This window comes from Sinohyriopsis cumingii, chromosome 7, assembly GCF_028554795.1.
Source record: "Sinohyriopsis cumingii isolate HCF-2022 chromosome 7, ASM2855479v2, whole genome shotgun sequence".
In the NCBI taxonomy this organism is placed as follows: domain Eukaryota; kingdom Metazoa; phylum Mollusca; class Bivalvia; order Unionida; family Unionidae; genus Sinohyriopsis; species Sinohyriopsis cumingii.
Window position 1 is genome coordinate 104,618,699 of NC_142967.1, and position 15,050 is coordinate 104,633,748.

The window sequence follows — 15,050 nt, forward strand, 5'->3', positions numbered from 1 at the left end:
ACATTCATTGTGCTTATCAGTATTTCTCTCAATATATATATTGCTCACCTTGTGTTGTTTCTATGGCTGTATAGCTAATACAATTATGTCTGTAAGCTATCTTTCAGCCATGAGTACATACATACATATAAAAATAGTTGGCCTTCTAATATAACAGGCTTCATTATAACATAAATTTAGAGATGATACAGTTGCATTCTCTAATTTGTATTTTATATTTACCTTATTATATGACATTTCTCAAAAATTCAGCCAAGCTAACAAATGGATAAGAATGATGGAGTTTCATAAATATATGAATATAAGACAACAGACCATGATAATGTTTTTACAAGGCAGGGAATAGGTTTTGTTGAGCACATGGATGTTTTATTATTATATGCTCATTTTCATCTGTGTTAACTTTACATTGTCAGAAATGTGCTATATTTTATGATATTGAACACCTTCATATTGCACGCACATGCGCAACATGTCTGCCCAATATTAGTATAATGTATTAGGAACTACTTTGTAAAAAATCATGTACACTCATGTAGTAGACACTTTACGTTTTGGTTGATTAAATTTGTTTCCGAATGAACTAAAGCAGCTGTCTCATGGACTGCCACAAATTGCTGCTTTGCAATATTCCACATGAACTTTTTTGATACAATGTTCCGGATTTCAAATAACGATTGATGCCAGACTGGTCATACAATTTCTGGGATCCCTACAAAGAGCATGCAGGTGACAAGGCATAAACAATGCTTCTTTTGCTGGTAATAAGAATGGCAAGAAATATGCTTACAGTTTTACATCCTGAATTTCCACAAAAACAAACATGCAGACGAGTCAAGTCACTGCTCCCTCGTTGCACAAATCAGATTTTGACTGTGTGACTAAATTCAGATTTAGTTGGGCGGAGTTATATGCGCATTAATATTGTTGTTGTGTACTGATGAATCTATGCTTGTGTATTTAGTTTAAAATACAGCATAAATTCTGTTACTTTGTTTCTTGTAGAGTATTTTTGTTTATATAATTAAGCCTTATTGAGAATAAGAAAATGAGCATGTAATAAAAAGGTTACTGCATTTGTATGGGAAAATATAAATTCGTTTTTTTTTTCATTTGTATATATTGCACTCCCAAGGTCGTGCAGTATATCTATCCAAAAAAACTTGTTCATGTTTTCCCATACAAATGCAGTAACCTATAATTGTGCCATGACTTCGGGGTCATCAGCAGTCAAGTTTCGTGTTGTAGGTTTTGATTATTGCTTGCACGTAGGAACTATGCCTTTACATTTGACTTTTTGTGTTGAATAGCATGTGTCTGATCTTACTATACTGTTGTACGCAGCTTTGATAACTCTTGTTTTTTTTGCATAGCATAGTCAAGACACAGTGTTTTCATATGTCATTGTCATCATATGCACTTAGCACCAGTGTCTCTGACACTGTTATAAGTACAGTCATAACTTGATGTATATATTCATCATTCATTTAATGTTTGCTCATTATACAGAATATTTGTGCTTGGCAGAGTTTTCACTAGCATAATTGTCACTGGGTGAGAAATGGAAAGAGGGTCATAGGGGGACAATATCGGGTGTGACATGTTGGATAGAAAATTAGTCAAAGAAATGATTTTTTTTAGAATATTTCTTTACACAACAATGTTTGCACAAGTACAAGTATTCATGATATTGTTTGAAATTATTTGTGTATTAGAACTTGAGTTTTGTCCTTGTTATCTTTATTAATTAACATCACATCCAATTTGAAATGTTTTCAAACTCCATTCATTCGTTGTTTGCATTTAATGCTAAACTGTGCATTTGTGTAGTTTTTTGTTTTATAAATTAATCCATTTATGTCAGCAGTACTAGCTCGAGAATACGTTGTCCTGGCATCAGTAGGAGATTTTTGTGAGTTGATTGTTAACATCAGCTGACAGCAGAATGTGCGAAATTTTCAGTTGCCAAATATCATGATCAAAGATTTTGGTTGCATAAATACAGGACCTGGTCAGATATCAGGCCATTCAATATATTTATATTAGCCAATTTTCATTGAAAAGATGGGCGTTAACTTGCATCTGTGTCCATGCATCCTTCCATCAACCCATCCTTCCCTATATTAGCCTCCACTTTTGTTACTACGCAGTGACTTCCTAATTATTATAGGAATTAAATCAAATTTGCTATGCTGCTAGGTATTGTTGTAGCCTTGGCTGAGTTCTGTTGCCAACGTTCAGGATTGTTTAGTAGAGCTATAGCCCATGACTGGTGGGCCCACCGACTTTTATTTCCACACAATATCTTCACTAATTATTATAGAATTTCAACCACATTTTATAGGCAGATTGATATTGATGATGTAAGTAAAATGAGGATTTTAACCTACCTTGTATTAAGGTCAAGTGAGATTATGGTATGACCCTGCAATTCATAGTGCTCAGTAAGTTGTCCATCATGTGTCTTCCATCAGTAATTACTTGTTACCACTCAAGAGGCCAGATACATGATATAATTGTATTATGAAAATAACAAATAAGAGTGAAAACCAACAGGTTTTGTAAAATTCAGCAAAGTTTTTTTTTTAATAAAATGTGAACATTTAAAAACTATTTTACAATTAATGTAAATTAAATTCCAAATGGTCCTAACAAAATTTACAAATCAAAGTATATAAAGTTCCAACTGAATTCCAGTGCTATTCTAATTAAATTCCAGTATTGAATGTGTTGATGTGCATGTAGTCTAGAATATGCTATTTGCCAGCATCCTGTAATGTGGCATTGTGCTAACAACAGTCTTTTGATGTATCACAGTAATAAAAAAAAATCCAACAGTGTTCTTGAATAAATTCATCATAATTCCAAATTAGCATTACATTCCAACGATATTACAGATGAGTACCTTGTATTTTTGGTGAATAATCATTTGAATAAATAATTCCATCCAAACGAAATGTTGAACATGACAATAAGGCTGATTGAACATGACAATAAGACTGATATTGTCTCAGAATTTAATGAGTAATTTCTCAAACAAAGAACATTATGTTAAAAGCTAAAACCCAAAGAAGAACCAGGATGAGGGGCAAAAATTCTTTTCTAGAATACTCTATGATGTCAAGAAGAAAAGGTCTGTTGCTCAAACTTTAATAAAGAACATGGGGAACATCAGGTAGACCAGGTTTCTCATGGGGGAAATTCCAATGTCATTGACTCATATAAAGATAAACATGTTTTTTTCCATTGATAATGATCCTAATATTTAATCAACACTCAGAGAGAAATATTAACTACTTATTATTTGTGTAAAAAATAAACGTTACTGGTCAGATACACAGGAACTTGATTTTGGACAAGGTCAAGTCCAAAATACAATTATAGTAACATAATCATGGGGAAAACCTAACATATACGTGTTTCCATTAATGATTTCTGATCATCTCTTTCTTTCTCTCTCTCTCTCATATATATATATATATATATATAGTGTATCCCCCAGGGGTGTAAAATTGAGGGTTAAAAATAAACTTGGTGACACAACTGGGGGTCAAATAAAAAATGTGGGGGTCAAAAATGGACTGACAAAGTTTCATCTGACTCGTACTTTTTCAGCTTGTCATACGAAATTGTAGCTTGCACAACATACTCTCTCTCTCTCTATATCTAAACATATCAATAAACCCACATGCAAAATTAACAAACAAATGCATTATCCATTCAAAGAATAATTTTATTAGTTCATTTTTTAGTTTAATGTCGTACTTTTAATTGTCTCCTTATAATTTTTTTGAAGCATTATTATAGACCAACACATGGCATACAAGCCGAATCAAAAAGCCACATAAATCTTTTTAACCAGATGGCAGTTAGTGCCTGTCATAAAGTGTGTACTAACATCGGTTTCATTGTACTTTGTCCTAGAACACATTTATCCAAAAATCAAGGAGGCTAATGTTTTATCTTCTTTCTAATAAGTTACACTTGAATTTTAAGATCTTTCTTTTATTGCAACAAAGTTAAATCCAACAAAATCTGCAATGACCCACTGATTTTTTAATCCAAGTAATGCATCTGTCTTGGCAAGTTTACTGATTTCTTCTAAAAGAATGTCTTGGGTTATAATGTGTTCTCCAGATAATCTTGTGGCGAATGAGGGCAGATTTTTTGAAATTCTTAAACCCTGTCATGAAAGGATTATTCACTTTTGTAGTCTTTGCAATCATGTGATCAGAAGTCACACCAGTAATCCTAATGGATGTGGCATATTTCAGTCAAGGGAATTATTTTCTCCATTTTTCATTAAAGTTAGATCCACAGTTACTCTTTTGTGTTCTGCTTCTTTCACTTTGTTTGCTAATGATTCTTAGTGACTGTTGGTTTAAGCTGGAGATCACTTTCTAGTGCAGCAAGCATTGAGGTTAAACATCTAGACAACATCTTGGAAATCACATGAGAGCTCCCGAGATTAGGGGAAGCTGCTCCATCACAATATTGCCTATGCTAGTCTGGTTCCCTGTTTCATACGCTCCCTGTGTTGCACTCTGCTATATGAACAGAGGAGTGCAATGCAGGGAGCAAACAAAGCTGGGAACCAGACTATGCCTATGCTCAAAGTATACATGATGCCATCCCTCATTCAAAGCATTGGATATTAAATAAATCCTGATCACATTATGCGAATCCTTTGGATCAAAAAAATGCATGGCAACAAAACGTGTGCGCTAATTTTTTCCAGCATGCGTCCGTGACACACAAATGTGCATAAAGGGAAACACACTGTGTGTTTATATATATATATATATATATATATATATATATAGTCCCAAATGAAAATGGTGGATGCTGCCAATCTGACATCCAATATTGCTGTCAATGGTCATCCTCAAAATCTCGTTTTTAATACCCCTTCTGAATCGATGGTTGTATTGATCATGTTTTCACTGAAACTCTTTTTATGATGTCTGGCTGGTACTGAATGAATATTTTGCTGTATGGACATGCACTATGGCTGCTGTGGTAGCCATCTTAAAAATGTTTTGTTTCAATTTATCCTGAATGCATATATCAACATGGAGTTTTCAACAAAGACATGTATGATGTGGTGTTGGTCTAAATGGAAATGATGCTGAACTGACTTTATGTGATGATAATCTTGAATATTTAGTTGAGACTACTTCCAAATGTTTTGTTTTATTGACACTCTAGTTTTTGCTAACAGAGTTCCTGCAGTATTTTAATTCATTCTAACTGAAAATGCTGCAGATTTAACCACCAATATATTTGTACATTTGTGTTTTGAATATCAGACTTAATGATCAGTGGGGTAAGTCTAATTTCAATAATTTTAGTTTTAGACTTCATTTAAGCAGGCATTCAGTTGTACTGGTTTGAGAGCATAACACAAACATGTTTGCATGGATTTAAAAAAAAATCAAATCCTGTTTTCTTAAAAGATACTTTGTCAATCCTGCTGAGAAATGTAAGGTTTCACTTATTTACTTCCCACTGTTTATAGGATGCTTTCTGATTCTTTTCATAACTTAAGCTTGCAATCTATAGATACTTACCTTTTTTAGGTTCAGTTTAGATGTTTCATGGCAGATAAATGGCAGCAGTTTATGATGTGTGACTGCATCTCCCCATGAAAGTATATATTTGTCCCTGAAGTATGAAGAGAGTGCCATTGAGAATTAATTTTAGTAGTTCTATATTTTATTTAATTTGAATATTATCCTCATATTCAATGTTTTGTCATCTTCTAGTTTTTGTTTGATGGGGGTCATGGCATCATTGATGATAATGTTGGTGAACAAATATAATGCATGATGAGAGATGTTGTGATATCAGTAGAGATGTTGAGATTAACAAATGTCATATTCACTTATGTAACCTTGATGAGAGTTCTTGTCTGATGTATTACCATGACTTTGTGTATTATAGATGTTGTTGAATTGATAATTAAACTATGATTTAAAAATGTAATAAAAGTTGAACATGGAATGGCATTCTGAAAAATGAATGAAACACAGAAAATGTGCATGCCATGTGCTAAGTTATATTTATCTCTGTTATGATGTAGGAATAGCAAATGTGACACATACAGTCACACACACACACACACACACATGTATACATGAATATTAGTTATCTTCTGGTATTGCAAAATAAGATGCCCTTCTAATATCTGCAATACATAATATATTGCTATTGCTATTGCATAGCTTACTCTTTTGCAGACATAAATTAACCTTGACCTTATGAGAATTCATTCTCCAATAGGGTGATTTCCAGTGTTCTGCTGTCCAACCCTTAGCTTGACAGTTCACTTGTAGTACTCATTAATTTTGAGCATTTTCATTATGTGCATAAGTATTGTTTGTACACTGTGATATTACCCCCAGATCAAGTACTATTCCTGTTTGGAATGGGGTTATGGTACAAAATATTAATTTCTGTTTCTAGCTTTGGTACGTATTTAGATATTGCTACCCTTGTTGGAGTGGTGTGCTGCCTCATCTTGATTCTATTTTGTTTGTTTTAGAACAGCACGAATCATCTAAATTTATATTCCATTTAATCTGACTTTGCTATTTGTATTCTCTGGAATGATGATGCACATCAGTCTTTTCTTGTGCATATGCATTTAGTGATTGAACTGTTCATTCCGAAAAAGTGGTTACAGGATACTCCTTGTTATTATATTATTATTAGCAATTAACGACGCTGTTTTTTTTTTGTAATTTGCACAGACATAGGAAACTGCCCAGGTAACACCATTGCATAAACCTGGTATAAAAGATGACAGATAAATTCTGACCCATCTGTATAGTTCCTTGTCTTTCTAAATTAGTTGAAAACATGGCTTTTGACCAAATCACTCTTGTATAGCTGCATTTATATCTATGATTGATAAATGGCTTAAAGCATTAGATAAAGGATAAATTGGAGGCACCATTATGGTTGATTTTTGTAAAGCTTTTGATCTTGTAGACTATGAAGTTTTGCTTGAAGAACTGAAAAACTATCAATGCAATGAAAACTCCATAAACCACTTTACTTCTTATTTAATTGATAGAGTGCAGAAAGTATCTTTAAATAGTCAACTTTATAAAAGCAAAAAAAATTAATTGTGGAGTGCCATAGGACTCTAACCTCTATTCTGTTATGTATTCTCTTTATCAACAACTTACCTCTTAAGATAGGAACTTCAATTCCTTCCACTGACCTCTATGCAGATGATACTACACTGAGATAAGTAAAACCAAAACTTTACTTTAAAATAATTGACAAAGAGGCTCTCGACAGACTTAAAGTATGCTGCTAGGAAAACAGTATGATCATAAATACAGAAAAAATTAAAAGCCCTACTAGCTAAGCAACAAAAATGATTTAGGCTAGATAGTGGCAAACTCCAAGTTGTATTTGACAGTATAAACTTTAATATGACCTCTCATGATAAAATTCTTTGTATATTCATAGATGACAATCTTACTTGGTCTATTGACATTCATTGTGTTCCAAAAAGATTAATTCTTATCTTTGGCTTCTGTGGAAAATCAAACATATTGCATTTTAGTAAAGGATCATCTTTTATAAAAGTTATATTAGCCATATCTAGACTATTGTAATTTAATTTGTGATAATACCTCTAAGTCAAACATACCAAAACTGTTAAGACTCCAAAAGAGGGCTTGCTATTTAATTCTAGACAATTTCCAGGATGAAATGAATAATATAAAACGTTTAACAATATATGAAAGATTGTTTCTTAGAAAGGCCCAATTTATGTACAGAGTGTCCAAACAAAGCCATTCCTGTCTGCCTAGTAAGCAATATCTTTCACCAAAGAGATGCTGATGGTACTCCAAATTTAAGGTCTGTTAGAAGTAAAAATTATATCATACCAAGACCAAGCAAGGAATGTTTAAAAATAGTTTTCAGTATAATGGTCCACTGGTATGGAACAGCATTCTCAATAACATAACATAATAACAGACTCCTAGCATTCCTTCTTTTCATAATTGATCTCTCAAATGGATAGAATCTTGAGACAATTGAAAAGTTGTAGTAATATAAATATAAATACCTCTGCTTTTTTGTATTTTTACATATTTTTCACAGCTGAAATTTTTCAATGCAAGATGATATTTTATATTTTTTATATGTTTATGTATGTGTTCACAGATGCCTTTGCATGTGTTCCAGGCTTCATATTTTGGTTTTTAGAATCATCTGATTATTTAGTCTCAAGCCAGATTTATCACATCTTGTGTATTTATGGTATATACTCTACATAACAACTAGCAGGCCTCAAGACAGATTAGTCTGTAACTATTTGAGTTACCTTCTCTAAGTAAAATCTTTATTATTATTATTATTATTATTTGTCTCCAGTATTCAGATAAGTACTAAGCATTGTTTGGAGTCATTTTTGTTAAAACTTTAGCACTTTTGTTTGTTAAAATTCTTTTAATCTTGTATTCAGTTAAGTGTTGCTGACCTTTGGTATGAAGACATTCATGATTGTTTTAATTCTTTAAATGAATGGCACCAAGTGTGAGTTCTTGCTGTTCTAATTAGCATGGACCATTGATTTAGTCCATGAAAATGTATCACACTATTGCAAATATTTAATGGCACTAAACTTCTCTTCAGCTTTGAGAGATTCTTTGGAGCCACCACTCGACCCGACGTGCTGCTGCTCCTTCAGTTGGCTATGACTAAGGGGCTTTATCAGAGGTGTATTGAGGGCATGTTGTTTGTGAGACAACATTAGGTTGATTTATTCCTCCCCTACCTCTGTGTTGATACTATTAGTCCCTGCAGATGTGTATAGGGTTCAAAACCTCTTCCAGGCCTTTTAATACTCACACCATGGATGCTAGAGTGGCATAAGTGAGTATTTCATGTGATTGGGACACTGACTATGGCATTGTAGGTGTGCGTTTATTATAATAATCTTTGAACCAGTAAAACTTACCATCTCTTCTGTTTGTATTATGTTGTGCATGGTACATTTGTCACTTCAAAATGGAACAATTTTATTTATTCCAGAAGAGCTTCTAAAGTTAGCAGGGAAGAAAGTAAAGAAGAAATGGACTGATCATAGTATGTATATTAAATTAAATCATATATTTCCTTGTGTTTTAGGCCATGAACCAGCAAAGTATTATTAACTTGACAGAAAAATGCTTCTGGATTTAGTTCTCATGATTAAATATCAGAAGAACATATGTCGTGTAGCCATGCATTCATTATCACATGCGACCTTTTTCTTATCAAAAACTGTTTTGAATGTATTTCTTAGGGCATTCATTGCACTTGATGTACAAAATTGATGAAACTGACTTAATTTCATCATGAGGTCACTGAGTGTCATCTTTAATACTAGATCATTGCACAAAATGCACATATTCAGCTAGCATTCTGAAGCACAAAAATCTTTATTGTGCAGTTTGATCTTCACAAGAACATTTGACAAAATGATATTTCATCTTGATGTGCTGCAGTATGAGTTCTAGAATGCAGTGATTCAACTAATGGATATAGCACAAGTTATTTCCAACTTTCCTGTAAAGTCCTTTATTTGTCTTTGAGTAAGATGTAAAACTTATTTTTATGGATCATTAGGTGTTCTTTCTGGCCATTTTCAGTTGCATTGCCAAGTTACTAGTTGGACTTTGAATAATCCACCATCTTCTATTTTTGTCATGGTCATATAGTGAATATGAATTGTCAAACTGCTATTGTCTGATGGGTCTGTGTTCCAACTATATTTGGGTGATTGGTAGTGGAATGGAGTTGTAAAGGCTGGGTGTTGACTTGCATACCAACGTAGAGAAAATGGGATCAGTACAGTGTTTATAGACCATTACCAGTGACTAAAAATAATTGACTTTGGTATTTTGTACATCCACATTATCTGTATAAAAACTTATGTTAATCCCAAGGATCTGAAAGTCATGTATCCAGGTCTGAGTTTGCCAGATTTCTTCAACTGCAAGAACAGAATATCTGTCAATAGAATTAATCTCTGTATTAGTGTGTAACATGCAATTAATAGTTGTTTAACCTGTCTTCAGATTGTGTCGGCATCTAATTACTCCAAGATAACCACAGAACAATAAATAACAAACTTACCATATCTTCTGCTTGTCACATGTAGAAAAAGTTGGGTGAGTTCCAAGCATACATATTGGTTTAATAGTTTATTGTTATCTAAACAGGACCTACAATGAAGAAATTGGATCCATTTGTACTGTTAGGACCCAAAAGAGTAAAATGGCACCTGTTTATGCATATGAAAGTGATTTTGTCATATTGCAGTTTAAAGTTAATTCTGTGTCATACTGATGTTTAGTATTAATTTTACTTTTTTTTCCACTTTACTGTGGGTAGATTCAAACTTGAAGAATTCTAGCTTCAGAGCAAACCCTTGATTAGTGTAATTGCATAAATATTATTTACCAAATTTAATGTAAGATACATTTTAAAATCATATAAACTGTAAGTGTATTTGAATCAGTCTGATCTCTTGCAGAAGCGAAGGGCTACTTTAAGCAAAATGTGATCCTTGTAACTCCAGGAGGAGAACTGAACTATTCAAACATCATTCATGTTCCCTATGATATCAAGACCATCAATGCTGCTGCTAAAGGTGGACTTATGAAAGCAGATAGTGAGAAAATGAAGACTGTTGTTATTCCCATTATGCACAAAGGTAATTGCATATAACATGTTTGTGGGTATGGAGATGTAGAATAGGCCTATTACGGCAACTAGTATGTCATAAAAGGATTCTAATGGAGACAGAAGCTGCTGAGGCTCTTGACCAAAATTATCCAGGTTCAAATCCAACCATCAGAGCAGCATGGGTAAGCTTCCATACTGTGTCCTTGGGCAAAACAATTGCCATGGCACTAAAGAAGCCAGTTGTGTTGCTGTGACACATGCAACAAATTAAACCATGTATGTCTGCGTTATAAATACATTTTAGTGGATATTCCTTAGAACCAATACATTCATGTTAAGGTTTAAAACAAAACTGCAGTTTAGTAACATTTTTATAGCTACATACACTTATAATTACTGAGTCATAGGGGTGTCTGATATGTGTATGCTCGCCATATGGCAGAGCATATAATGCTTTGATAGTCTCCATTTGTACATCCATCTATCTGTCTGTAACCAATTTTGCTTTTGTACAGTAACTGGATTTCTCCACCATCTACGGCTGGCAAACTCAGGAGATGCCTTGCATTTGGGATAAAACTAACCTTACCATTTTCAGGAACAAAATGAAAGGTATGGTCTCTGTCATTGAAAGAAGATAACTGGTTATCATAAGTTACGTATCAGTATCTGTACCAATCTTTATGGATTGTTTGCTCTTGGGTTGACAAGAATCCTGTTGATTTTGGTAACTAATGTTAAAGATCATGGTCACAGTGATTTTTAGAGGAAAATAGGCTTTTTTTGCATAATAGTTTTAGTTCTTGATTAGCTATATTAACTTTAGTTTGTGGATGTCTTAGGGTATGGAAAACTAATTTTTTGCTTTGATGTCAAATGTTTAAAGGTCATTGTAATTGTTACAAAGCATGAAATTGGAAAAAATTCCAGTCCAGACAAAACTTGAGGTATTTCCAATGAGGAGGAAAAATGAAGGTTATAATGCATCTTAGAGGAAGAAGGAGACCATGTATTTGCTAGGTTTTATGTTGTTCCTGACTGAAGCTTTGATCTAAGTCTTGAAAGGCTCCTCCAAAAGAAACTTCTTTAAAGCTGAAAGATCAAAAACCAGTCAAACCTTTCTGACTCTTCCGGTTATCTGAAAATCCTGGAGTAAAAGGCTGGAGACTGTTTATTTAACACATAGTCTTCTGTGTCTTTCTATAGAATATAGCTCCTTAGTGGAGGACCTACATGAATTGTTGGAAGAGGGATGCACGCTGAAAAGGAACAACTCGCTACAACACTCCCCTTCCCCCTTAGGGAAAGGAGAGGCATCCGCACAAATTCTTCCTGATCCAATCTTGTGAATCTGTCTAGCAACCGACATGAGAGGGAGCTTTAAATTGGTGGTGCTACCCTTTGACTGGACCTGCATTCCTTTAAAGATGTCAGCTGTTGGACTGGGGTGGGAGTTGGAGGCAATCATGATGAGCGTACTTCCGTGTAAGCTTTTGACGGGCCAGAAGCATATATGTGGGACCATTGTTATTTTTCCTTTGGATCTTGAGATGCCACAGATTGAATAAGACCTCCAAGGAGTGTCCTTCCTCCACAAGAGCAGCCCAAAGAAAGTTTTTATTGTGCTACAGTAAGATGTTAGAAATGCTAAGTGCAACATTTCAGTTAAGGTGCACAAACTTTACTGACAGCACCATAGCAACCAACTCTCTCAGCAAGAACCGTAGCCTGGCTGGAGACATCTTCAGAAGGCTGAAAAAGCTGCTGCAGAAAGATCAGTTAGAGTGACAAGCATCATAGCTTTAAATTCCATTGTACTGAGCATCTTAACTGTGGGCCCGGGGCCCTGAGTGGCCGAGTGGTCTAAAGCGCTCTTCGTTACAGATCACTGCCATCTCACCTCTGTCTGCGTGGGTTTGAGTCTCGGATTCAGCCAATGTGGATATGTGAGAAAGCTTGCCAGTAGCTTCTCGTGGGTCGGTGGTTCTTTCCAGGGTTTTCCTGGGTTCTTCCTCCACCATTAATACTGGCCGCCGTGTATAGCCTATCGCATGGTGAAAAATGGCATTAAACCCTACAACAACAACAACAACAACTGTGGGCCCAAATCCATGTGGAAATGTCCACTTGTGACTCCCCAGTGTCAAAGGAGGGAGGCTAAAGGGGCCAGGCAGCAGAGTGTACCCTGTAGTTTATCCATAGAGACCATAGAGGCTCAGCTTAAATAGGTGGTTGTGCGGAGTGGACTGACAACCCTATATGCTGCGTGCAAACTCCTGGCCTTTATAAATTCTTTGAGACAGCTCCCTGATCATGGTCAAATAGGGGAACAGAAGGAGATCTGGACATGAAGCAGCCTTTGAGATTATACATACTACATGTTACTATCTTATAAAATGGTTAAAAGGCTCCTCTCTCTAAGAGAAAATTTGCTGGAAATTGTGTGTTTAAAAGCACTGTCATGTTGGTGGGGTTTGGGACTCGAGAATCAGGATTTTGCTCGTGATGCACTGTTACATGACAAGTATACTAATAAGGCTGTATCCATGTAATACCATTGTTCTGTCACTGAACTCATTGTTTTTTTAGTGACTTAGACTATTCCTTTGTAACCAAATGTATTATATGCTTAAGTGTGAAATATATAAACTTATTGGTAAAAGAATTTTCAAATTTTGTTCATTCCACTATTTTCACATGTGAAAATATAAGATTTACCATCATATCATGCAATGCTTGATTATGTGTGCTTACAAAAGTTGTACCTGCAACATAAAAAATTAGTACTTTATGAGCTTGAACAAATAAATAGAAACTGGCTTAATTTCAGACATGGAAATTAATCTTTGATAAAGAAGTTTGACAAGTTGCCGTTCGAGTCTCAGAAGTTATTTCCCCTTACATGACAATAACGACAAACCCCCTTTTGATGCATGCCACTTATTAAAATATCATGCTTTTTTTGCCCACGTGATGAAATATATCTGGTAATAATGTAGGAAAAGAAAGTATCCTCTTTTTACTTTACAAGTACTCAAATTTAGGTTTGTGTTTATATGTTGACATGCCTGCTACCATATAGATAAGTGCATCCAAGTTTTGTCAACTTGGATTGTGTTAGATAGAAAAATTCTTGCAAAATTTTATTTCTTTGACATACAACACCAGGTTCAAAAGTTCTGCTATTCTTGATAGTTTTCAGTGTGTATTGTTTGTAGTAGAACACCATGGTTTTATGTTGTAGATTGCATAAGTTATTCTCATTTTTATTATATACTTTTTCAATATTCAGTGCAGCATTTGCATGTAAATTCTCATTCTCATTTGGAATACAGAATGAAAAATGTGCATGGTTAAGCTAGATTTGATGCAGCATATGTTTTGGTAGTTGGTATATTTCTATCTTTATTCATTCAACAGTCCACTTGGATGCTTTCTTTAAACTGTAGAAAGCATGAGAACTACATTCTGCTCTGACTTTGTGCCATTTTATAGACAAGTATTATTGATTCCCATAAAGTAAAGACTTTGTTTGAGAGCCATCTTTAAGGCGAGTCAACCATATGAAAAGGGCAATGCACATTATAGTCAAAACACAGTCGACATCATATAACAAAAAAACTATAGTTTGACAGTGTTGCTGACACTGGCATTTCACAATGAATCTTACAGCATATTGATTCTATCATATTTTAGGCGCATACACATTGATACTTGGCAGTCATTGACTTGTCCAGTCTTACAGTATTTCTCTTATAAATCCATTATACTCTCCCAGTCAATTGATGCATCACTGTAATGATCAGGAGATAGTAGATGGAGCAATGACATTGATCAAGGTGGCTGATTCCAAACTAAGAGAAAGATAACAAATCATGTGTGATTCATGCTATGATTCAGGCAATACTGTGAATATTTAAATAGATGCCATATGTCTAATCAATCAGTCTTTGTGTGTAAAATTGGTTACTTTTCTATACAAACCCCCAAATAAGTGTGAACAAAATGACTGAGGAATGGTGTTAAAATATGTTTTTGAAACTTTTAAATTTGGACCTTTGGTTTTTCCAGACTATTTAGTTTAATATGTTTTGTTATATTTCCCATGTTATAATCTCTCACTTCTAATGATGCCCATGATTAGTTGTCATAACAAGCATATCTGATCCATCTCCAAAGTTGTCTCTACCAGAACATTGATACAATGTGCCAGGCCAAAATTTCTTAAACAATTTCGTGACAACATCTTGACAGTTAATTTCATTTCATTTTTATTTAATTACTAATTAAGAATTCACACCTTGCACTTGCCCAGTAAATTGATATTACAATAGATAAACGTTTCATCCAAGAAA

The 15,050-nt window shown here is 34.3% G+C and overlaps 1 protein-coding gene across 1 annotated transcript in view; it reads left to right on the forward strand.

The window, feature by feature from the left end:
* The window catches only part of LOC149795861 (uncharacterized), a 91,936-nt gene that overhangs the window by 4,197 nt on the left and 72,689 nt on the right, over positions 1 to 15,050 (forward strand). The window contains exons 2-3 of the mRNA XM_089963871.1: positions 9,058 to 9,111; positions 10,544 to 10,723. Of these exons, the coding sequence (XP_089819997.1) occupies positions 9,058 to 9,111; positions 10,544 to 10,723 (234 nt within the window). The remainder of the gene's footprint in view (positions 1 to 9,057; positions 9,112 to 10,543; positions 10,724 to 15,050) is intronic.